This window comes from Myripristis murdjan, chromosome 7 (genome assembly GCF_902150065.1).
Source record: "Myripristis murdjan chromosome 7, fMyrMur1.1, whole genome shotgun sequence".
NCBI classification, from domain to species: Eukaryota; Metazoa; Chordata; class Actinopteri; order Holocentriformes; family Holocentridae; genus Myripristis; species Myripristis murdjan.
This window is the reverse complement of record NC_043986.1, coordinates 3,257,802-3,282,069: the sequence shown is the minus strand read 5'-3', so window position 1 is coordinate 3,282,069 and position 24,268 is coordinate 3,257,802. Positions and strand designations below refer to the sequence as shown.

Here is a 24,268-nt window from a genome sequence, read left to right as displayed (position 1 = left end):
AGAAAAAGCTTCAGAGTTAGAAAAATGTTTGTTTTCCCAAAGTCCCACCATGTCACATATATACTCAGTGTTGGGCAAGCTGCTTGGAAAATGCAGTGAGCTGAGCTGTACACTGTCACTGTTACTGTACATTACATGAAGTTGACATGAAACATCCCCACCCCCCAAATTATTACATACAATAGAAGGAAAATAAAATGTGTGCACTCAAAAGTTTAGCATATACCTATTTCGCTTTTTTCTGCCTATATTGAACAGGTTATGTCTTATATTAAACAGCTGAGATGGAAATCATTTGATTAGGATTCATTTACCGACCCCAAATATGTGTGTTGGTGTTGTGTGTTCGGCTCATTCACAGTGCCTCTATTCTGTGCGCCTCATCCATGCCCCTATATTCCAACACTTAGAGTATAAAAAATAAAAAGACGTTTGGCTCGTTCTCGTTAACTCAGACACACATGCCCCAAATCCATCACTTCGACTGTCTTAAAAATGAATGTTTTGGACTTGTCATTTCAATGTATATCATGAATTAACGCGCAGTGAGGTTAGTGGTTTTGCCCTCTATAGAAACAGCAGCCAGAAGTGTTCAAAATGGCCTGGAAGAGGTTAAAATCTTGAAATCCATGTCAAAAGTGACTTAGTGTAACTCCATATGAGTCACTTCAAAGATTTTGAGGATAATAAGTACAAATAGCAACAATAACAAAGGGATAAATGACGGGTGGACATTTTTTTCTACGAAGGGTCATGGATGTGATAAAAATGCATTACAGGGTCAAATAATGGATCTTCATGCTGAAAGTTGGGATTTTCAAATTTAACCCCAAATTACCCCCCCTTGCCAAAAATCACCTCCCTGTGACCTTTTTCTAGAAAGTGGACATTTTTGACCACATGAAGGGTCATTCAATGGTTCGAAGAGGTTCTATTGCTATGGAGTACAGCTGACCCGAGAGAGGACATCCCTGTCTAATTTAAGACAAAACCATCACCAAAACCAAAAGCCCTTAAAGTGGTCATCCCTATCAAATGCTTTTTGTTTGGGGGAGGTTTGATATGAGACCATGTGGCCGGTCCTGACATCCGGTACTGGGATTCAGGAACTGCCAACACTGGCCCCGTCGACGCAGTTTTGTTTGTTCAGATTGAGTAACCTAATTTTTTTTGCGGGTCAGTCTACATGTCAGAACCTGACCCCTGGTACTGGGATCCAGATTCCTCCAGGTAGGTTGGTTTCGTTCAATTTTTTGGGCTGTTTTTAAGTTGGGTTGGCAGAATATTTTGGCGCTTTGTTTTTAAGCAGAGGGCTTTATGTCTGCACCCACGCACCCCCCCACACAAGTCTGTGCGTGTGTATATGTGTGACGTCAATGCATGCATACCCCCCCCCCCCATTTTAGTTCCTAAATTTGGGTTGACTATGGAACATTTCATCAGTAGTGTCACCACAGAATCATGGAGGGTTTCGGCCGTTTACACACGAGACCCTCTCCTCCGTGGAGGCCAGCTGGGGTGTCAAGTCCCAGCTAATGTTCCAGGTTTTTAAGTTATTTTAAGATGTCTTGCCAATGTTTTGCTATTCTTTGCGCCGTGTCGGGTGTCCAGTGGACTTTGTCTGCCTCTGTCTGAAACTCTGTTTGCTTTAGAGGGATGACATGCGGGTATTTTTTGATTTCTAGGTTAATATCTTTGAGCATGTCTCTCTCCTGGATGGTTAGCCTGTCACTATAGTTGATTAGTGCCCAAATAATTTCTGCTTGTGGGAACGTACTTTGCGCAGCTTCATATAGCTGTCCCACTTGCTCGATTGTTTGCCGTGGGACCGCTGTGTTTTTGTCGTTTATGCCGAAGGATAAGATTACTTTGCGGACCTTCTCCGTTGTGGGGGTTTTCCCTTTAAGGATGTTTATGGCGTGGAAAATCTTGGCTCCTGGATAGGAGTCCATTTGAATTTGGGGGCCCAAATCGTCTGGAAGTCTGGAGATGTTTGAATCTCCCATAATTAAAAAGGGACAGCTCGGATGGAGTTGCCAATTTGGTAATTTATTGCCATAATGTTCATGCCTCTTAAGGAGGCTCTTTTGGTTCCCAATTGTGGTCGGCACCGTGTTGGTCTCTAATAAAGCAGTAAGTCTTTGCTGTGCCTTGTTGATGGTGGAGCTGTCCAGCTTTTTAATTTCTTTTTGGACCCAGCGGACTGCTACAGTCCAGGCCTCTCTCCATCTAGTTGTATTAATGTGGGTGATTACCCATTCTGTTTCTCGGACCAATTGGAGGAAGTGTTTAGAAATTTTAAGGAGAGAGGTTTGGAGCCAATCTGCTGTTGCCATGTCAGGCAACTGAAGGCCAAAAGGTTGCATTAATCCTGCAATTTGTTTGGGGTTACTCCGGAGAAGGTCCCGGTACTCCGCCTGCTGTACTTCACCCTGGTGGTGCAAGTACTTTAGATACATTTTCAAATTTTTGCTAAGGATTTTAAAGTCGTCCGTTGCCATTTTTACAAATTTGCTTTGGTTTTAAGTTTTAAGTCTGGAGGAGGTTGTTAAGGGGGTTGAAGCGCCTGTGGTCCCGGTACAACCTCGCTAGTCCTCTAAGTTTGGACTAGAGGGTGTTAATTTGGGGGGGAAGTGATTGGTTGAAAGAGCCCAATTGGTTAGGGGGAAGGTCCGATTCGACGTGTGTGGTGCGATATGGTCTGTGGTGTGTGTTGGAGCTAACCTCCGGTAGAAGACTGGGTAACAATTAAGGCCTCTGACACCCTGAAGCCGCCCTTCCTGTGTGCTGTCTCCAAGGGAGACCCAGGGGGTTGTATACTTACCGGTAATAGCACAAGTAGGACTCTTGTTGTCACCGTGAGGTATTCCCGAGTCTACCAAGAACTATTGTGCGGGTTCTCCGTTGTTTGGGGTCCGCTCTCTGGTGTGCAGTGGTCACCCTGTAGGGAAGGGTGTGGGGAGAAGGAGAACACAAGGATTTGGCTTTTATTTTAGCAATTAAAATTGCTGTTGTTTTGGAATGAAGGTCGAAGGTCTAGGAGATTTCTGCTAGGCTTCTTCTTCTTCTGCCGTTCTTGTAGTCTTCTTTTCTTCAGGTGGAGAGCTCTTGCAGGTAGGGTCTTCAGGAGAGAAGTGATTTTTGGTCCTGGATGCCTGGGTTTTTATGCTCCTGCCTGGAGTGTCCCCTCCCCCGTGGGTGGGGCTGTGAACGACCCTGCCACTGGGGGCTGAGGACCTGAGTGGGGGTTTCTCCAGGGTGGCCTCTCCTATGTCCTCAGGTATTGTGGTCCCTGTGGTCCCTCCCCTTGACTATTGTTCACCTCCCTGTGCGTTTTGATTTCTTGCTGGGGCTCTCAGTGTGTGTTTGGCTCCCAGGGGGGCATGTTTCAGCTGGACTCCTGCAGTGAGTTGCACCAGCTGTGCGTAAGTTGAAACGTAGCCTAGTTTGAACGTAAATTCTTACTTAGGCAGGAGTTTACGCACTACTAACATTTCAACGGTTGCACCAGCTGAAATAGTTGCAACGTAGGCATAAGTTATAACTTAAATATTACACCTAGCCCTTAGTAGGTGTAAAGTCCTCCATAAAGTAGCGGTTGGCACGGCACATCGCTTTGAGAGGTGGGACAACTTGGCGGAGGAGCAGCATTATACAGTTGTTTTGCGGCAGCAACACGTTCTCCGTGATCAATTACATCCGTTGGACAATTATGATGATCTTGATTTGTACTCAGGCTTTCGTTTTCCACGAGCGGAGATACAACGGATTACCGACCTGCTGGCAGCTGACCTGCAACACCACAGTGCCCTCAGTCCCTCCCTACAAGTGTGTCTGGCTCTACGGTATTTTGCCACGGGCTCGTTTCAAAACTCGGTGGGTGACTCCATTCAAGTTCATAAATCTACAGTATGTAGAGCCATAAGATCAGTCGCACTCTCGTTGTGTGAGCGCTTTAACGAATACGTTAAGTTTCCAACTCAGCCTGAGCAACAGAATGTGACGCGAATAACGTTACAGAAAAAACAATAAACACAGCGATTGGCGACACAAGTACTTTATTTTCTAAGACGATCGTAATGTGGTAAATTACAAAGCAATGACAATGAAAAATACAATAGGGCTTCGCACTGTTCCAGTGCTCGGGCCCTAAAAACTCACCACAGATGTAACGTGACAAAATTACAGTCTATGAAACTAACGAATAGCGATAATGTTATTATTTGGTTAGTGTTAATGAAATATGAAAGCCTTTATCCCAGATTGTCAGCCCGACTGTCATTATGTTTACGTACTTTGACAACACCGTAATAAACACTGAATCAAGGATGGCGCTTTTCCCTGATTGGTCACAGAAAGTGAAAACGTCATTTTCTGCGACAATATTTCAGTTAGTGTGGACTTTACGCCAGTGTAGATAAGATGAACACTACGTCTGCGTGGTGCAACCAAACATCGACACAGATTTAAGATCAAACTATCTAGTTTCAACGTATCGTTTAGTGTGGACTTTACACCCTAACTTAAGAGAGAACTTACACACAGCTGGTGCAACAGGCTGCTGATGTTTATCCTCTCCTTCCAATTTTGCTGTTTTCTTTTGTGGGGGGTGCAATCAGCTGACTGTAGTGAATGTTGTTTCCTTTTTCTTCTGTTTGGAAAAATATTTCTTTAGCACTAATTTAGGTTTTGATTTATTAGACTCTCCATTTCTTTATGAGTTTATAAAATAAATGGATTTTAAGTATTCTTTTGTGTTTAAGTTGTTACTATTTGGTTGGTTTGGTTGGTCCTCTCTGCTGCCATGTGGTTTCTGGGGGGATGGGGAGGGGGGGGGGGGGGGTTCTTTGTTTGGTTTCGGGTTATTTTTTCTATGTTTGTTTTGGTGAAAAAAACCTTTTTCTTTCAATTATTTTTCCTTTAGAGTGTTAACTTTGTGTTCTTGTTTGTCTTTCTAGAAAAATGTCTTTAAGAGGGTTTTTCTGTTCGTAGTTTGGGTGTGTGTTTGGAGTGGTTTCACTAGCTGTTATTATGTTGGTTTGGAGAGGGGGGTGTGGGTCTTTTGGTCTGGCTGTTGTGGGTGTGGCGGGCTCTTTCCTTTTTCTTAGTTTGCTGTGTTTGTTGATTAATTTTAAGCAAGTTAAAAACTTGTAGTTTTAGATTTTTATGAGTGTATTATTTTGGGGAGAAAAAAAAACAAAAAAAAGGATTTTGGTCCTGGATTCCCAGTACTGGGCCTCCAGCCTTTATCCTGTTATGCACTATGTGCACCTTATTATTTATTTATTTATTTTATATCTTTTGTTACTTAGAGATTCTGGACAGTATTTGTGATCGTTGCAATAATAATAAACATGCTGCATTAGCAGAAAGCAAGTATTTGTCTACTCCCATGTTGATATGAGTATTAAAAACTTGAAAAATATATGTTTAAGGTAGATTTAGAACAGATAAAAAATATGCGATTAATTTGCGATTAATCATGATTAACTATGGACAATCATGCGATTAATCTGATTAAAAATTTTAATCAATCCACAGCCCTAGAAAATATGGATTTCTTTTAATTGATGTAAACATGGACTAACAGATTAAATGAAAATATGCATGTAGACTGTGTCTAAGACTGTATCGATCGTCGTCCACCAGGGTGTCACCTGACTCTGACGACTGTCGTTTCTCCAGACCACAACAATGGTCAGTGAAACCAGCCCCTGATGACTGTCGTTCACACTAGACCACACAATGGTCAGTGAAACCAGCCCCTGATGACTGTCGTTCACACTAGACCACACAATGGTCAGTGAAACCAGTGCCTTCTTGAACACACCTACAGGCATTTTGGTAGATGACACAGGTGACGTCTGGGAAGTGCAGGACTGAGAAACCACAGCAATGAGCTTTTAGCAGCAAAATAAAAATGCAGCAAAGACATATTTGTGCAGATCTTGATTAAAGGACAGAAACAAGCTCTTACCAACACAGATGTTATAGAAATAGACAACAGAAGTGCTTTAATCACTCCTGTCTACTTGAGCTCACAAAACTCTGCAGTGTTTCCTTCAATGTAAAGCTGCAGTCCAGCATGGAGAGGCTGAGTGAACGTGGTCTGGACTCTGTGGAGGAGAGTCATGGTTTCAGAGACGCTGTAGAAGGACAGAATACCTGCTGTGTGATCCAGGTACACTCCCACTCTGGAGGACACAGGGAGCAGGGATTTTAGTTATGATTTTGTTGTGTCTGAAGTCACAGTTCATGTTGGGACAATACAATGCCCAAGATTTGTCATTGAATCCAAATCCACATTCATATCCCTTCCCTGTTCTGCTGATATCCTGATATGAGACTGCTATACCAAATGCCCCCTTCCACTTCACCTCCCAGTAACAACGTCCAGTCAGACTCTCTCTGCTCAGGACCTGACACCATCCAGTAAATCTGTCTGGGTGACTGGGATATGACTGAGACGGCTGAGAGTCACCCGGAGCTCAGGGGAAGCTGTGGAGTCCGAGCGGACAGTGAATGCCTGCTGTCGGCTGGATCTTTACCTCTGTGGCCCCTCTCTGGGTTTTACCTGACGTATGAGTTACCGTAATTGTTGCAATAGAGAGACCTCTGATTATGCTTAAAAAATATTGTGGGGAGAGGGTTAAAGTGGAGGGGGCAATGGCTCCCTGGCCCCCCCACTTCCGGCGCCATTGCTGTTACCACACCGTTGACAGTTTTGATGCCATCTGAATGTGGGATGATGGGAAAATATGGATTTTGTTTTAATTGATGTAAACATGGACTCACAGATTAGATGAAAATATGCATGTGTATCTAAGACTGTATTGTAAGATTGTATAAGACTGTATGTTTCATGGCAACTTGTGTGATCATTCTTCCACCTTAGAGACATCGCTAAAGTGCGATCATTTATAAATCAAAAAGATGCTGAAAAACTAATACATGCTTTTATCTCAAGCAGACTTGACTACTGTAATGTACTTTTTACTGTCCTTCCAAAGAAAACCACTGACAGACTTCAGCTCATCCAAAACTCTGCTGCTCGCTTATTAACCAGAACCAGGAAGAGAGAGCATATTAGTCCGGTCTTAGCTGCCCTACACTGGCTCCCTGTAACATTTAGAGTTGACTTTAAGGTTCTCCTACTTGTATACAAAGCACTTCATGGGCTAGGACCGAGCTACATTGCCAACTCCCTTATTGGCTATGCACCCCAAAGAGCACTGCGATCGTCTGCTGCTTATTGGTTCCCTACAACAGTCGAAAGAAAATTGGGGATGCCTTTACTAAGACTAAAAACATACCTAGCCTTTAACTAGCTCCTATTTTATTCCACACTGTTGTCTTTTATTGTTTTATTTGCATCTTTTGTTTTATTTCAAAGTTCTCATTTTTAGCCTTTTCTTTTTAATTCCACCCTGTGCTGTTTTTAATGTTTTATTTTAATGTTTTCAAATGTTCTTTTTATTGTGAAGCACTTTGAGCTGCAATTCTTGTATGAAAGGTGCTATACAAATAAAGTTTTGTTATTATTATTATTATTATTGTTATTATTATTATCTGAAGGCCTGGAATGTATTTTCTATGTGAAATGAAACCATTCATCAGTTTGAGCACCAACACAACATCGTGTCCTGTCATAGCAACACACTGGATTTCAAACTGGCCCTTAAATTTCAATGAATCCCCCAAAATTCTGCTTTCATAACTGAAGAAAAATGGGAATGGCGTCCACAATCCCAGGTGAAGAAAACACAGTTCAGTTCTGAGCTCAAAGTGTCCATCAAAGCTGGTTTCATTTCATCCCAGACACAGTAAAATGTCATAAATGACTTTTGAATGCAGGTATTTCTCCCTCCTGTCACTTTGTCTTTTCTACTGTTCATGGAGGGCGTTACAGCACTTCTTTGTGTTTTAGCAGCTAAACCAGTCAAGACATACTGTCCTGTTATTGTCAGATTCTCTTCAGCTGGTTGATAGACTTTCTGGAACGAGAACAGAAGAAACACTGTTGATTCTTGGAAATATTTTTTATTCATTTTCATAAACATTCAGTTGGTTGACACACCTAATCACTAAAATCTCTTAACAGGCGTTTCTATCTCAGCAGTCACGTGATTCTCACACTCGACCTGTTAAACCAGCATGTCAACACTGTGGAGGAACACATGAATCATTTCCCACTGACAAGAAGAAGAAGAATCATTTCATTTGCAGAGCATTAAAAAAAAATCATAGTTCCAAAGTACTGGAAACCAAATCAACAAACAGCTGTTCAGCTACAAAGAAGAACGAGTGCAAACACACTTCTGACTCCATTAAGCAGCAAAACAGGAAGAGCAAAAACATGTTACAGGAAATATTGAGGGAGGTTAAGAATCATAAAGAGCCTCTTCAACAGTTTAATCAGTGATATTTTTTTTTTTACATTTTCCTGTGAAGTGCAGTTCATTTGGCTTCTCTCTACTGAAACAGAACAGAATCAAGTGCTTACCAACACAGATGTTATAGAAATAGACGACAGAACTGCTTTAATCACTCCTGTCTACTTGAGCTCACAAAACTCTGCAGTGTCTCCGATATAGCAAAGCCAAAGTCCAGCATGGAGAGGCTGAGTGAACGTGGTCTGGACTCTGTGGAGGAGAGTCATGGTTTCAGAGACGCTGTAGAAGGACAGAATACCTGCTCTGTGATCCAGGTACACTCCCACTCTGGAGGACACAGGGAGCGGGATTTTAGTTTTGATATTGTTGTGTCTGAAGTAACAGTTCATGTTGTCACAATCCAATGCCCAAGATTTGTCATTGTTTCCAAATGCACATTCATCCCCGTACCCTTTTCTGCTGATATCCTGATATGAGACTGCTATAACAACTCTCCCCTTCCTCTTCACCTCCCAGTAACAACGTCCAGTCAGACTCTCTCTGCTCAGGACCTGACCCCATCCAGTAAATCTGTCTGGGTCACTGGGATATGACTGTTCTTTTGCCATTCGTGTTGCTTTTCTGTTCACCCCAGATAATGACAGCTCTGTGTTTGCTGTGTTTGGATCCAGTGTGATGTGACATGAATATTGTAAGAAGTCAGCTCTGGTCTTGGGCTCTGGTTGTGACAGTAGAACATCCACTCTAGTCACTGTCAGTGAGATCTTGGACCATTCCTCACTAAGAAGCTCCTGTAGTTTGTCTCTCAGCTCGGACACAGCTGCAGTCACATCCTCAAAGTAGCTCAGAGGACGGATGTTGGCTCTGGGTGAGTGTGTAGATTCACTGAGGCATGAGAGCGAGGGGTAATTCTGTAGAAAATGGATGTGATCCTGTGTGTGTGAGAGCTGCTCCAGCTCAGCGTCTTTCCTCCTCAGCTCAGCGATCTCCTGCTTCAGCTTCTCCTGAACTTCTTCAGCCCGACTCACTTCCTCTTCCTGCTGGGATCTGATCTGCTGCTTCACATCAGACCTTCTTTTCTCAACCAAACGGATCAGCTCAGCGAAGATCTCCTCACTGTCCTCCACTGCTTTATCAGCAGAGCGACTGATGGCCTCCACCTCCTGCTGAAGCACCTTCACGTCTTTCTCTGTGTCCTGGATTCTCTGCTGGATTTTTTGCCGACTCAGCCCGAGCTCTTCCTGCCTCTCGGTCCTTTCTGCTGCAGCTGAGACTTTGCGGTGACCTTTATGTTCATCCATGGAGCAGAGATAACAGATACATTGCTGATCAGTGCGGCAGAAAATCTTCATCACCTCATCGTGACGAGAGCAGATGTTCTCCTGAAGCTTCACGGTGGCTTCCACCAGCTTGTGTTTCTTTAGTGGAGCTGAATCGTAGTGAGGCTGGAGGTGCTGCTCACAGTAAGAGGCCAGACACGTCAGACAGGACTTGAGGGCTTTCAGTTTCCTCGCAGAGCAGACATCACAGGCCACATCTCCAGGTCCAGCGTAGCAGAGATCAGGAGGAGCAGCTTGGAGTCCCATCTTCTTCATGTCCTCCAGTAACTCTGCAAACATGGTGTTTTTCACCAGGACAGGCCTCGGTGTGAAGGTTTGTCTGCACTGCGGGCAGCTGTAGATTTCCTTGTGCTCCTCTCCATCCCAGCAGTCTTTAATACAGCTCATGCAGTAGCTGTGTCCACAGGGAATAGTCACCGGATCCTTCAGCAGATCCAGACAGATGGAACAGCAAAACTTTGCCGAGTCCGGCTGAATTCCTCGCTGAGCCATTTCCCCTCTCAGTCACAGTAAACGTCTGCTAGTTTCACTTTCTATCAACAGATAAGAGTTGTGCTCCGATCCAAAGCAAACAGCAGCTTTTCCTCACAGTCACTCGCTGATCTGCTGTAAACGGGCTTGTGGGCTCTTGTCCTTCACACTGTGTTGTTTCCACTCGTCTTTAAACTGTCCGATGTGAGAAGCAGGAAATATCTGGGCAGAATAAAACTCGTAATGTTTGAGGTCAGGAAGAGGGAGGGGTTCAGCTGCTGATTCACTCCAGGAAGAGGAGCGCTCTTAAAGAGGCAGTGTGTGTTTAGCTCTTATTTACAACATGAAGTGAAGTTTATTACAAATATAATTCAACTGTTCCATCTCATTTTCATCTTCAACCAACAGCTAATATGATCTCCAGTTATATTATGACCCTCCTGTCAGTGACAACTCAGTCAACACAACAGATCCAACAGATCCAGTCTGAAAAATGTAGATCTGGTTTACTGTACAGTGTTTACTTTGCTAAATAACAAGAAACATGAAAAATATTTTGTAAGAAAGGTGGTAAAAAAAAGTCTAGAGTGACATAAAGAGACTTATGGAAGTGAAACCAAACTCCATTCATGCTGCAACACTCCTTTAACCCCTTCAGCTCCAACTTCCTCCTAAAACTGCCTCAGAAAAAGCTTCAGAGTTGCGTCCCAACGTCCCACCATGTCACATATATATTCAGTGTTGGGCAAGCTGCTTGGAAAATGTAGTGAGCTGAGCTGTACACTGTCACTGTTACTGTACATTACATGAAGTTGACATGAAACATCCCCACCCCCCAAATTATTACATACAATAGAAGGAAAATAAAATGTGTTGTTACGACCCTGGCTCGTGGGCCGCAACATAAAGTGGAGACTGACGTCAGATTAGACACAAGTTTATTTCAATAAATAATATAAATTAAAATCTGGGGAGCAGTTCAAATACACAACAGTTTGTGGTGAGTGTGCAGCTCCCCTCAGGAGGCAGCTTCCCTGCCTTTTATCCACTCCTCCTTCTCAGGTGCGGACAATTAAGCCAATTTAGCCCAGGCACCACCCAAGACTCTTGCACTGCACTGCAGAGCCAATGGTTGTGCAGAGGGGCGTAACACCTCCCTCCTCAAAAGGGTTCCTCCAGGAGCCCTAAAATTTTAAAACAAAGCTCCTCTGCAGTCTTGTCCCCTCTAATTCACTCAAACAAGGAAAAACAGACAGAGGAAGCAACTACAAACTGAACTAAATGCTCTCACCAAAATAGTTCAGTTAGACTTGCCCAAACAAAGATGTCATGGCATATGAACACATGAGGATCAAATACACCAATTCCTTCACCTGAACACACAACAGCAACAGGTGACCCACACAAATTGGAGCACAACAGCCATAAACAAAAAGGATTACACCAAGTTACTACACATCATACTACAAGTAGCAACAATTAATCCTAAACAAAAGCTTGCTGTTGTCACCACAACACAAATGGTCACATGCCACCAGATACTGGATCCATGAATCAGTGAAACACACAGGTGACCACTCAAATGGAAAGCCACACCCACACACAACGATCACAACTAGTGTGGCTTACTACCACACACACACAATGTTGCTGCCTTCACCTAGCTAGCAACATCCACAAGTGATCCACAAAAGTAGGCTGACTTCTGCACACTACTAAAAAGTCACAGACTCACCTCAATATATTCATCTCTAGGCACCTATAAGTGCTGTTCTACATGCACACAATGGGCATGTCTACACAAACTGCAACACTCAAACACCACATGCTAGCTCACCCCAAATGTACAGCATTTGAACACAAGACCATCAGTAGCAAATGGTCTCCAAAAAAAACTCATGCTCATGCAACACCTGAAGGGCTCTGCATAAACCTGTCTTCCCAAAAAGAACAGCTACTGAAAATTCCAACACACAGCAGAGCTCACAAACACACTGCTCTAAACAAACTCAGCAGACACTCAAGAGCAGCACTGGTTTTAGCCTGTCGAGCAACTCTCAGCCTACCATGTGATAAAAAAACTAACTATACCTACTTAGTCTTCAGTGGTTACCAGGCTCGAGGCAGCTTTAAACGCTAAACTCGTGAGCAGGCAGCAGACCAGGGATATCCAGTGCCCAACTCCGAAGCGTACCCCCACCCGGGATAGCCACTAAACATAATAAACTAAAACAACAAAGCAAAATAACAAACAAGTGCTCCGATGGAAAGGCAGCACAGCTACCCAGCTGCAGCACTCTAACTAAAGAGAGTTTGCTCAACCATATAGTGAACCGTCCACAAAACTGATGTCCAGTCTCCAGAAAAAGATATCCACGATCCCGGACGAGCCCCCACATGTTACGACCCTGGCTCGTGGGCCGCAACATAAAGTGGAGACTGACGTCAGATTAGACACAAGTTTATTTCAATAAATAATATAAATTAAAATCTGGGGAGCAGTTCAAATACACAACAGTTTGTGGTGAGTGTGCAGCTCCCCTCAGGAGGCAGCTTCCCTGCCTTTTATCCACTCCTCCTTCTCAGGTGCGGACAATTAAGCCAATTTAGCCCAGGCACCACCCAAGACTCTTGCACTGCACTGCAGAGCCAATGGTTGTGCAGAGGGGCGTAACAGTGTACACTCAAAAGTTTAGCATATACCTATTTCGCTTTTTTCTGCCTATATTGAACAGATTATGTCTTATATTAAACATCTGAGATGGAAATCATTTGATTAGGATTAATTTACCGACCCCAAATGTGTGTTGGTGTTGTGTGTTCGGCTCATTCACAGTGCCTCTATTCTGTGCGCCTCATCCATGCCCCTATATTCCAGCACTTAGAGTATAAAAAATAAAAAGACGTTTGGCTCGTTCTCGTTAACTCAGACACACATGCCCCGAATCCATCACTTCGACTGTCTTAAAAATGAATGTTTTGGACTTGTCATTTCAATGTATATCATGAATTAATGCGCAGTGAGGTTAGTGGTTTTGCCCTCTATAGAAACAGCACCCAGAAGTGTTCAAAATGGCCTGGAAGGGGTTAAAATCTTGAAATCCATGTCAAAAGTGACTTAGTGTAACTCCATATGAGTCACTTCAAAGATTTTGAGGATAATAAGTACAAATAGCAACAATAACAAAGGGATAAATGACGGGTGGACATTTTTGTCTACGAAGGGTCATGGATGTGATAAAAATGCATTACAGGGTCAAATAATGGATTTTCATGCTGAAAGTTGGGATTTTCAAATTTAACCCAAAATTACCCCCCCTTGCCAAAAATCACCTCCCTGTGACCTTTTTCTAGAAAGTGGACATTTTTGACCACATGAAGGGTCATTCAATGGTTCGAAGATGTTCTATTGCTATGGAGTACAGCTGACCCGAGAGAGGACATCCCTGTCTAATTTAAGACAAAACCATCACCAAAACCAAAAGCCCTTAAAGTGGTCATCCCTATCAAATGCTTTTTGTTTGGGGGAGGTTTGATATGAGACCATGTGGCCGGTCCTGACATCCGGTACTGGGATTCAGGAACTGCCAACATTGGCCCCGTCGACGCATTTGTTTGTTCAGATTGAGTAACCTAAATTTTTTTGCGGGTCAGTCTACATGTAAGAACCTGACGCCCGGTACTGGGATTCAGATTCCTCCAGGAAGGTTGGTTTTGTTCAATTTTTTGGGCTGTTTTTCAAGTTGGGTTGGCAGAATATTTTGCCGCTGGTTTTTAAGCAGAGGGCTTTATGTCTGCATCCACGCACCCACACACCACTGTGTTTTTGTCGTTTATGCCGAAGGATAAGATTACTTTGCAGACCTTCTCCGTTGTGGGAGTTTTCCCTTTAAGGATGTTTATGGCGTGGAAAATCTTGGCTCCTGGATAGGAGTCCATTTGAATTTGGGGGCCCAAATTGTTTGGAAGTCTGGAGATGTTTGAATCTCCCATAATTAAAAAGGGACAGCTCGGATGGAGTTGCCAATTTGGTAATTTATTGCCATAATGTTCATGCCTTAAAAGCTCTGCTTCAGCCTGTTCATTCATTCATTCATGGCTCTTAAGGAGGCTCTTTTGGTTCCCAAATGTGGTTGGCACCGTGTTGGTCTCTAATAAAGCAGTAAGTCTTTGCTGTGCCTTATTGATGGTGGAGCTGTCCAGCTTTTTAATTTCTTTTTGTACCCAGCGGACTGCTACAGTCCAGGCCTCTCTCCATCTAGTTGTATTAATGTGGGTGATTACCCATTCTGTTTCTTGGACCAATTGGAGGAAGTGTTTAAAATTTTAAGGTGAGAGGTTTGGAGCCAATCTGCTGTTGCCATGTCAGGCAACTGAAGGCCAAAATCTTGCATTAATCCTGCAATTTGTTTGGGGTTACTCCGGAGAAGGTCCCAGTACTCCGCCTGCTGTACTTCACCCTGGTGGTGCAAGTACTTTAGATACATTTTCAAATTTTTGCTAAGGATTTTAAAGTCATCCGTTGTCATTTTTACAAATTTGCTTTGGTTTTAAGTCTTAAGTCTGGAGGAGGTTGTTAAGGGGGTTGAAGCGCCTGTGGTCCCGGTGCAACCTCGCTAGTCCTCTAAGTTTGGACTAGAGGCTGTTAATTTGGCGGGGGGTGATTGGTTGAAAGAGCCCAATTGGTTAGGGGGAAGGTCCGATTCGACGTGTGTGGTGCAATATGGTCTGTGGTGTGTGTCGGAGCTAACCTCTGGTAGAAGACTGGGTAACAATTAAGGCCTCTGACACCCTGAAGCCACCCTTCCTGTGTGCTGTCTCCAAGTGAGACCCAGGGGGTTGTATACTTACCAGTAATAGCACAAGTAGGACTCTTGTTGTCACCGTGAGGTATTCCCGAGTCTTCCCAGAACTATCCTGCGGGTTCTCCGTTGTTTCGGGTCCGCTCTCTGGTGTGCAGTGGTCACCCTGTAGGGAAGGGTGTGGGGAGAAGGAGAACACAAGAATTTGGCTTTTATTTTAGCAATTAAAATTGCTGTTGTTTTGGAATGAAGGTCGAAGGTCTAGGAGATTTCTTCTAGGCTTCTTCTTCTTCTGCCGTTCTTGTAGCCTTCTTTTCTTCAGGTGGAAAGCTCTCGCAGGTAGGGTCTTCAGGAGAGAAGTGATTTTTGGGCCTGGATGCCTGGGTTTTTATGCTCCTGCCTGGAGTGTCCCCTCCCCCGTGGGTGGGGCTGTGAACGGCCCTGCCACTGGGGGCTGAGGACCTGAGTGGGGGTTTCTCCAGGGTGGCCTCTCCTATGTCCTCAGGTATTGTGGTCCCTGGGGTCCCTCCCCTTGGCTATTGTTCACCTACCTGTGTGTTTTGATTTCTTGCTGGGGCTCTCAGTGTGTGTTTGGCTCCCAGGGGGCATGTTTCAGCTGGACTCCTGATGTTTATCCTCTCCTTCCAATTTGGCTGTTTTCTTTTTGTGGGGGGTGGAATCAGCAGACTGTAGTGAATGTTGTTTCCTTTTTCTTCTGTTTGGAAAAACATTTTTTTTCTAGCACTAATTTAGGTTTTGATTTATTAGACTCTCAATTTCTTTATGAGTTTATAAAATAAATGGATTTCAAGTATTCTTTTGTGTTTAAATTGTTACTATTTGGTTTGGTTTGGTTGGTCCTCTCTGCTGGGGGGAGGGGGTTCTTTGTTAGGTTTCGGGTTATTTTTTCTATGTTTGTTTCTGTGAAAAAAAAAAAAACTTTTTTCTACAAATTATTTTTCCTTTAGAGTGTTAACTTTGTGTTCTTGTTTGTCCTTCTAGAAAAATGTTTTTAAGAGGGTTTTTCTGTTAGTAGTTTGGGTGTGTGTTTGGAGTGGTTTCACTAGCTGTTGTTATGTTGGTTTGGAGAGGGGGGTGTGGGTCTTTTGTTCTGGCTGTTGTGGGTGTGGTGGACTCTTTCCTTTTTCTTAGTTTGCTGTGTTTGTTGATCAATTTTAAGCAAGTTAAAAACTTATAGTTTTAGATTTTTATAAGTGTATTATTTTGGGGTGGGGAGACAGAAAAACCAAAAAAAAGGATTTTGGTCCTGGATTCCCGGTACTGGGCCTCCAGCCTTCATCCTGTTTTGTGTCCTTTCTTTTCAGTGTTTTGGTACAACCTCCTAGGAGGAGAAAAAGTTTTATTTTTAGTGGGAGCGTCGCCGGGAAAAACATTTCTTATTAGGGTCCAGGTTCTTCCTGTTAGCCCCATACCACTGGCGCAGCGGATGTCCACCCAGGGACTAGGCTCAGCAGCTTCTGAGCTGCTTTAGCGCTAGCCGACGGGCTACAGAGAGCTACTGAAGTGCGACACACAAACATCACCGGTCAAGCGCTAACGTTACCTACCATATGAATTTAAAGCCACCTCTTGCATAATTTATCGCATGACTTGGTGCAAATATTTACCCGCCCCGTGGCAGGTAGACCTCCAAAATCAACTCACCAAGGGAATATTTTAGGCGCATTTGGCGAGTGGTGACCTCTAGTTTACAGCCCTGCCTCGCAGCCTTCCTTTGTGGTGTTAACAACTGCCATGCCTGTAGAACTGATATGTAAAACGTCGTCAAACCACTCAAGTCTACAGACTGGGGCTGGAATAAAAACAGGTGTTTATCATAACCCAGCCTCCCAGCCCTTCTCAGCAGCACACAGGCAGTGTCTGTCCATGGCAGGCCCAAGCTGTACAGCAGTCTCTGGGCTGTCTGCAACCTGAAGGCTGTGATCCGAGACGCGATGTCCGCCAGGCCCCGTCCTCCCTCCTGCACCGGCAGGTACAGGATAGCTGATCTCAGCCAGTGATGTCCCGACCAGAGAAAATCAACAACTGCTCTCTGAATTCCCTCAATCAGGCCTCTTGGTGGAGGGAGGACAGTCAGTCTGTGCCAAAGGGTCGAGGCAACCAAGTTATTGACAACTAGGACCCTTCCACTGTAGGAAAGCTGAGGTAGCGGCCATTTCCATTTGGACATTCTGGCACACACTCTCTCCATGGCACCCTCCCAGTTCTTCATTCTATACTCCTCTGTTCCCAAAAAAACACCCAAGATTTTCATGCCCTGCCATCCCTAGCTGAGCTTTCCTGGTAACCCTGGTGTTTCTCCTTCAGCCCACTGCCCAACCTGCAGAGCTTCACTTTTTTCCCAGTTAACCTTTGCTGATGATGCCTTCTCATATACAGTTAAACTATTACTCAACGCCTCTACATCTTTTTGGTCTTTAATAAGGACATTCATGCCGATACCACCAGAGGGGGGCGCTGAGGCAACCCAGGGAGCAAAAATCCTGACAAGTGAACTCTAAGTCTATTTAGAAGGGGTTCTATTGCTATGGAGTACAGCTGACCCGAGAGAGGACATCCCTGTCTAATTCAAGACAAAACCATCACCAAAACCAAAAGCCCTTACAGTGGAAAAAAGAAAACCATGGTAAACCCTATCAAACACTTTCTCCTGATCCAGTGATATAATCCTCACATTAATACTGTACATTTTACAAACATCCATCAAGTCTCTCATGAGGAAAAGATTGTCCATGATAGATCTGTCCGGTACCCAGGATGACTGGTCTCTGTGGATTATTACTTCCAAAAAGTCTTTAAGCCAGCACTTTAGACAGAAGTTTATAGTCTGTGCATAACAAAGCCACTGGTCTCCAGTTCTTAAGTAAAGCCAAGTCTCCTTTTTTTGGTAAAAGTGTGAGAACTGCATTCTGACAGGATGCAGGTAACAGGTCAGTCTGAGAGCACTCCTGCAGCGCCTCCCACAGGTCAGCTCCCAAACACCTCCAGAAGTGCTTGTAGACCTCTGCAGGCAGTCCGTCCAGTCCAGGAGCTCGGCCGTTAGCCATCTGACCCCCAGCGACAGTCAGCTCCTCCAGGGAGATGCCAGCATCCAGGGCAGCTCTGTCCCTGGGGCTCAGCTGAGGAAGCCCCTGCAGCACACCTCCTCCACACACGCTGCACTACAGTCCTCCCTCCTGAAGAGGGTGCTGTAAAACTCTGTGGCATGCTGTCTCATTTTTACCGAGTCTGTGGTCACAGCGCCATCAGGGAGGCGGAGACAAACCATTTGTTTGGCCTGAGATAGAGACTTCTCCAGATTGAAAAAGAAGGAGGTGGGTGCGTCCATGTCCCTGACGGTGGTGAAACGGGACCTGACCAACGCCCTTTTTACTCTTTCTTGTAAAAATGAACTGAGTTCCTGGTTTTTTGTTGTAGTGTGTGACTGTCTGTGCTGTTGTGAGTGAATAAACTGTTTTCTAGATCCCTGATTTCTTTTTCTAATTTCTGAATGACTTTTCTAACTGTTACTGTGGAATGACTTGTTGACAAAAAGACCCTTATATGTGCCTTGCCCACCTCCCACCACTGACTGAGGGACCCAAAATGTGTTCTCCTCCCTCTCCAGATTTCCCCGAAGTTTCAAATTTCTAGCAGAAATTACTGTCCTGCTGCAGCTTGACATTAAAATGCCAGTAAGAGCTGCATTTAGTGGTTGGTGCAACAAGAAAATCAAAAATGACTAAATGGTGATCAGTGAAAGCCACTGGGTAGATGTGACTGTTCAGTAACCTGTTAGTGAAGCTCTGTGATGTGTAAACCCTGTCCAACCGGGCTGCGCTCACATTCCCATCCCTAACCTTCACCCATGTGTACTGCCTAACCTGGGCATGTTTGACCCTCCATACATCCACTAACCCTAACGCTGAAATCACCTGTGATAAAGTGGCTGATGACTGTAAGTGAGGTTCCTCTCCTGTTCTGTCTAAAGTGAAGTTCCAGTTCCCCCCACCACCACACATTCACTCTGATCACACTGCTTTAAAAAATCCTCTGTTTTCTCAAAAATGTCAAGCCTATCTAGACCCTGGTTTGGAGCATAGATGTTAATAAAACAAAAACATATTCCCTGAATCTCTGCTCTGACTGCTAAAACCCTGCCTGGCACTATCTCCGTGGTGGAGATGATGTTAGCTCCAGGACCTGGAGAAAACAGAACAGCTACACCTGCAGAGAAATTTGTCCCATGAGACAGAAAATATTGGCCTTTCCACCACAAAGCCCAGTCTATCTCATTCTCATTGTTGCTGTGTGTCTCCTGCAAGAACATGATGTCTAGCCTTTTCTGTGAAATCATTCCTGAAATGACTGCCCTCTTCTGTCGATCCCTCCCACCATTAATATTCAGAGAGCCGACCCTCACCTTGTGCATGAGAGGCTGAGAGAGAGAGAGAGAGGATAGAGACAGGTAGAGGAAACAGTAAAAGGAGAAGCACCCAGTGGAACACATCCATCATCACTTCACTTATGAGATCTTAACCTTTTTGAACCTTTTCCTTTAGCCGGAATCTTGGAGAAAGTTGTTTATGCACAACTAAAATCTTTCCTGGACGTTCACAATATCATGGAGGTTTTCCAGTTGGGTTTTAAAACTCTGCAGAGTACGGAGTCAGCTCTGTTAAAAGTTTTTAATAACATGTACATAGCAAATGATTCTGGCAACTATGTTATTCTTGATTTAACAGCTGCTTTTGATACTGTGGACCACAATATTTTGGTAGCTCGGTTACAGCACCTAGTGGGCGTTGGTGGTAGTGCACTCAACTGGTTTAGGTCCTATTTAACAGGCAGAACAATGTCTGTGGGCCTTGGTCACTCCGAATCCTCCTCCGCTTCCCTTTTATACGGGGTGCCACAGGGTTCAATCTTAGGGCCCCTGCTTTTCTCCCTGTACTTGCTTCTCCTGGGTTCCATCCTTAGAAAACATGGTGTCTCTTTCCACCGTGATGCTGACGACAGTCAGATTTATGTCCCCCTGAAGAAAAGAGATGCCTTTTCAATTAAACCGCTTCTGTCATGTCTGGATGACATCAAAGCTTGGATGGCCCTAAACTTTTTAAACTTCAACGAAAAGAAAACGGAAGTGATGGTGTTTGCCCTCAGCAGCTCCTGTGAACCCCCCCAGAAGTGCCTCAGGTCAGCTGACCAGCTGCTCCTGGAGGTACCGAGGTCAAAGCGAACGCTCAGAGGGGATCGAGCTTTTTCGGTTGCTGCCCCCAAACTCTGGAACGACTTACCTGTGCACCTTAGACAAGCCTCTTCACTGTCCATTTTTAAAACCAGTCTTAAAACCCATTTTTACTCATTGGCTTTTAACCCAGCATGAGACATCGCTCTGTTTTATTTGTTTTATTGTCTATATTCCTTTTTACTGTTTTATTGCTCTTACTGTTTTGTTGTTTTATGATCATTTATGTACATTGATTTTAAATTCCAGCATCAGACCTTGCTCTGTTTTAATTTGTTTGATTGTTTTTATTCTTTCTACTGTTCTTACTGTTTTGTTGTTTTATGAAAATTTTTGCACAGCACTTTGTTTCAGCTGTGGCTGTTTGTAAAGTGCTATATAAATAAAGCTGAGTTGAGTTGAGGTGAGTTAATCATTAGGGTTAGGGTTAGGGTTAAATCAGCATCGCGAGACCTTGTGGGGGGTTCAGGGCCTGTCGGGATTCCCAACATTTTTCATGAAGTTCAGTTTTGTTTGGCAGTATTTTGTTTTCTTACTCAGATGTTTGCAGAAGCACAGTCAGTTCAAACAGGAAATACAACACACAGCAATGAAACACTTACTGGCTGATGTACTGTGTGTATTTGAATTGTGTGACGCCCTCTTTGATTTGATTAAAAATGTAAATATTCTAATTCTTCTCTTTCTATCTCTCGTTTTATGTTTGTGTACTACGGAGCCACGGAGGGCCCGCTGGCCCCCCCACTTCTGGCACCATAGCTCTTACCACACCGCTGACATCTGAGTGTAGGATGATGGGAAAATATGGATTTTTAAAAAAATTAATGTAAATATTGACTCACAGATTAAATGAAAATATGCATGTGTATCTAAGACTGTATTGTAAGATCGTATAAAACTGTATGTTTTATGACAACTTGTGTGATCTGAAGGCCTGGAATGTATTTTCTATGTGAAATGAAACCATTCATCAGTTTGAGCACCAACACAACATTGTGTCCTGTCATAGCAACACACTGGATTTCAAACTGGCCCTTAAATTTCAAGCAATCCCCCAAAATTCTGCTTTCATAAAAGAAAAATGGGAATGAGGTCCACAATCCCAGGTGAAGAAAACGCAGTTCAGTTCTGAGCTCAAAGTGTCGATCACAGCTGGTTTCATTTCATCCCAGACACAGTAAAATGTCATAAATGACTTTTGAATGCAGGTATTTCTCCCTCCTGTCACTTTGTCTTTTCTACTGTTCATGGAGGGCATTACAGCACTTCTTTGTGTTTTAGCAGGTAAACCAGTCAAGACATACTGTCCTGTTATTGTCAGATTCTCTTCAGCTGGTTGATAGACTTTCTGGAGCGACGACAGAAGAAACACTGTTGATTCTTGGAAATATTTTTATTCATTTTCATAAACATTCACTTGGTTGACACACCTAATCACTAAAATCTCATAACAGGCGTTTCTCTCTCAGCAGTCACGTGATTCTCACACTTGACCTGTTAAACCAGCATGTCAACACTGTGGAGGAACACATGAATCATTTCCCACTGACAAGGAGAAGAAGAATCATTTCATTTACAGTGCATTAAAAAAAATCATATTTACCAAGTTACAAAATCAACAAACAGCTGTTCAGCTACAAAGAAGGACAAGTGCAAACACACTTCTGACTCCATTAAGCAGCAAAACAGGAAGAGCAAAAACATGTTACAGTAAATATTGAGAGAAGTTAAGAATCATAAAGAGCCTCTTCAACAGTTTAATCAGTGATATTTTTTTACATTTCCCTGTGAAGTGCAGCTCATTTGGCTTCTCTCTACTGTCGACTGATGGAGTTCAACCCTTATCCACCACAGCTGAACAGACCAAGAACAAAATGTGCCACAGGTGACGTCTGGGAAGTGCAGGACTGACAAACCACAGCAATGAGCTTTTAGCAGCAAAATAAAAATGCAACAAAATATTTTGCAGAATAATCATATATGTGCAGATCTTGATTTAAAAAAAAAAGAACAGAACCAAGCACTTACCAACACAGATGTTACAGAAATAGACGACAGAACTGCTTTAATCCCTCCTGTCTACTTGAGCTCACAAAACTCTGCAGTGGTTCTGTTACTGCAAAGCCAAAGTCCAGCATGGAGAGGCTGAGCGAACGTGGTCTGGACTCTGTGGAGGAGAGTCATGGTTTCAGAGACGCTGTAGAAGGACAGAATACCTGCTCTGTGATCAAGGTACACTCCCACTCTGGAGGACACAGGGAGCGACATTTTAGTTATGATTTTGTTGTGTCTGAAGAAACAGTTCATGTTGGAACAATCCAATGCCCAAGATTTGTCATTGTTTCCAAATACACATTCATCCCCGTACCCTGTTCTGCTGATATCCTGATATGAGACTGCTATATCAACTTCCCCCTTCCACTCCACCTCCCAGTAACAACGTCCAGTCAGACTCTCTCTGCTCAGGACCTGATCCCAATAAGTAAATCTGTCTGGGTGACTGGGATATGACTGATTTTCAGCCATTCGTGTTGCTTTTCTGTTCCCCTCAGATAACGACAGACGTGTGTGTGCTGTGTTTGGATCCAGTGTGATGTGACATGAATATTGTAAGAGCTCAGCTCTGGTCTTGGGCTCTGGTTGTGGCAGTAGAACATCCACTCCAGTCACTGTCAGTGAGATCTTGGACCATTCCTCACTAAGAAGCTCCTGTAGTTTGTCTCTCAGCTCGGACACAGCTGCACTCACATCCTCAAAGTAGCTCAGAGGACGGATGTTGATGCTGGGTGAGTGTGTAGATTCACTGAGACATGAGAGCGAGGGGTAATTCTGTAGAAAATGGATGTGATCCTGTGTGTGTGAGAGCTGCTCCAGCTCAGCGTCTTTCCTCCTCAGCTCAGTGATCTCCTGCTTCAGCTTCTCCTGAACTTCTTCAGCCCGACTCACTTCCTCTTCCTGCTGGGATCTGATCTGCTGCTTCACATCAGACCTTCTTTTCTCAACCAAACGGATCAGCTCAGTGAAGATCTCCTCACTGTCCTCCACTGCTTTATCAGCAGAGTAATTGATGGCCTCCACCTCCTGCTGAAGCACCTTCACGTCTTTCTCTGTGTCCTGGATTCTCTGCTGGATTTTTTGCCGACTCAGCCCTCTTCCTGCCTCTCGCTCCTTTCTGCTGCAGCTGAGACTTTGCGGTGGCCTTCATGTTCATCCATGGAGCAGAGAGAACAGATACACTGCTGATCAGTGCGGCAGAAAATCTTCATCACCTCATCGTGACGAGAGCAGATGTTCTCCTGAAGCTTCATGGTGGCTTCCACCAGCTTGTGTTTCTTTAATGGAGCTGAATCGTAGTGAGGCTGGAGGTGCTGCTCACAGTAAGAGGCCAGACACACCAGACAGGACTTGATGGCTTTCAGTTTCCTCCCAGAGCAGACATCACAGGCCACATCTCCAGGTCCAGCGTAGCAGAGATCAGGAGGAGCAGCTTGGAGTCCCATCTTCTTCACTTCTTCCAGTAACTCTGCTAACATGGTGTTTTTCACCAGGACAGGCCTCGGTGTGAAGGTTTGTCTGCACTGCGGGCAGCTGTAGATTTCCTTGTGCTCCTCTCCATCCCAGCAGTCTTTAATACAGCTCATGCAGTAGCTGTGTCCACAGGGAAGAGTCACCGGATCCTTCAGCAGATCCAGACAGATGGAACAGCAAAACTTTGCCGAGTCCAGCTGAATTCCTCGCTGAGCCATTTCCCCTCTCAGTCACAGTGAAACGTCTGCTAGTTTCACTTTCTATCAACAGATAAGAGTTGTGCTCCGATCCAAAGCAAACAGCAGCTTTTCCTCACAGTCACTCGCTGATGTGCTGTAAACGGGTTTGTGGGCTCTTGTCCTTCACACTGTGTTGTTTCCACTCATCTGTAAACGGTCAGATCTGAGAAGCAGGAAATATCTGGGCAGAATCAAACTCGTAATGTTTGAGGTCAGACAGAAGAGGGAGGGGTTCAGCTGCTGAGTC

At 44.1% G+C, this 24,268-nt stretch overlaps 1 protein-coding gene and 1 pseudogene across 1 annotated transcript; both read right to left on the bottom strand.

Annotated features, from left to right (window-relative positions):
- Positions 1 to 8,329: 8,329 nt before the first annotated feature.
- LOC115361666 (tripartite motif-containing protein 16-like) lies at positions 8,330 to 10,418 on the bottom strand. The gene has a single exon (XM_030055210.1). The coding sequence runs from the start codon at positions 10,223 to 10,225 to the stop codon at positions 8,555 to 8,557; it is 1,671 nt and encodes a 556-aa protein (XP_029911070.1). The 5' UTR covers positions 10,226 to 10,418; the 3' UTR covers positions 8,330 to 8,554.
- Positions 10,419 to 22,333: 11,915 nt separating this feature from the next.
- LOC115362238 (tripartite motif-containing protein 16-like) lies at positions 22,334 to 24,000 on the bottom strand (annotated as a pseudogene).
- Between the last annotated feature and the right edge of the window lie 268 nt (positions 24,001 to 24,268).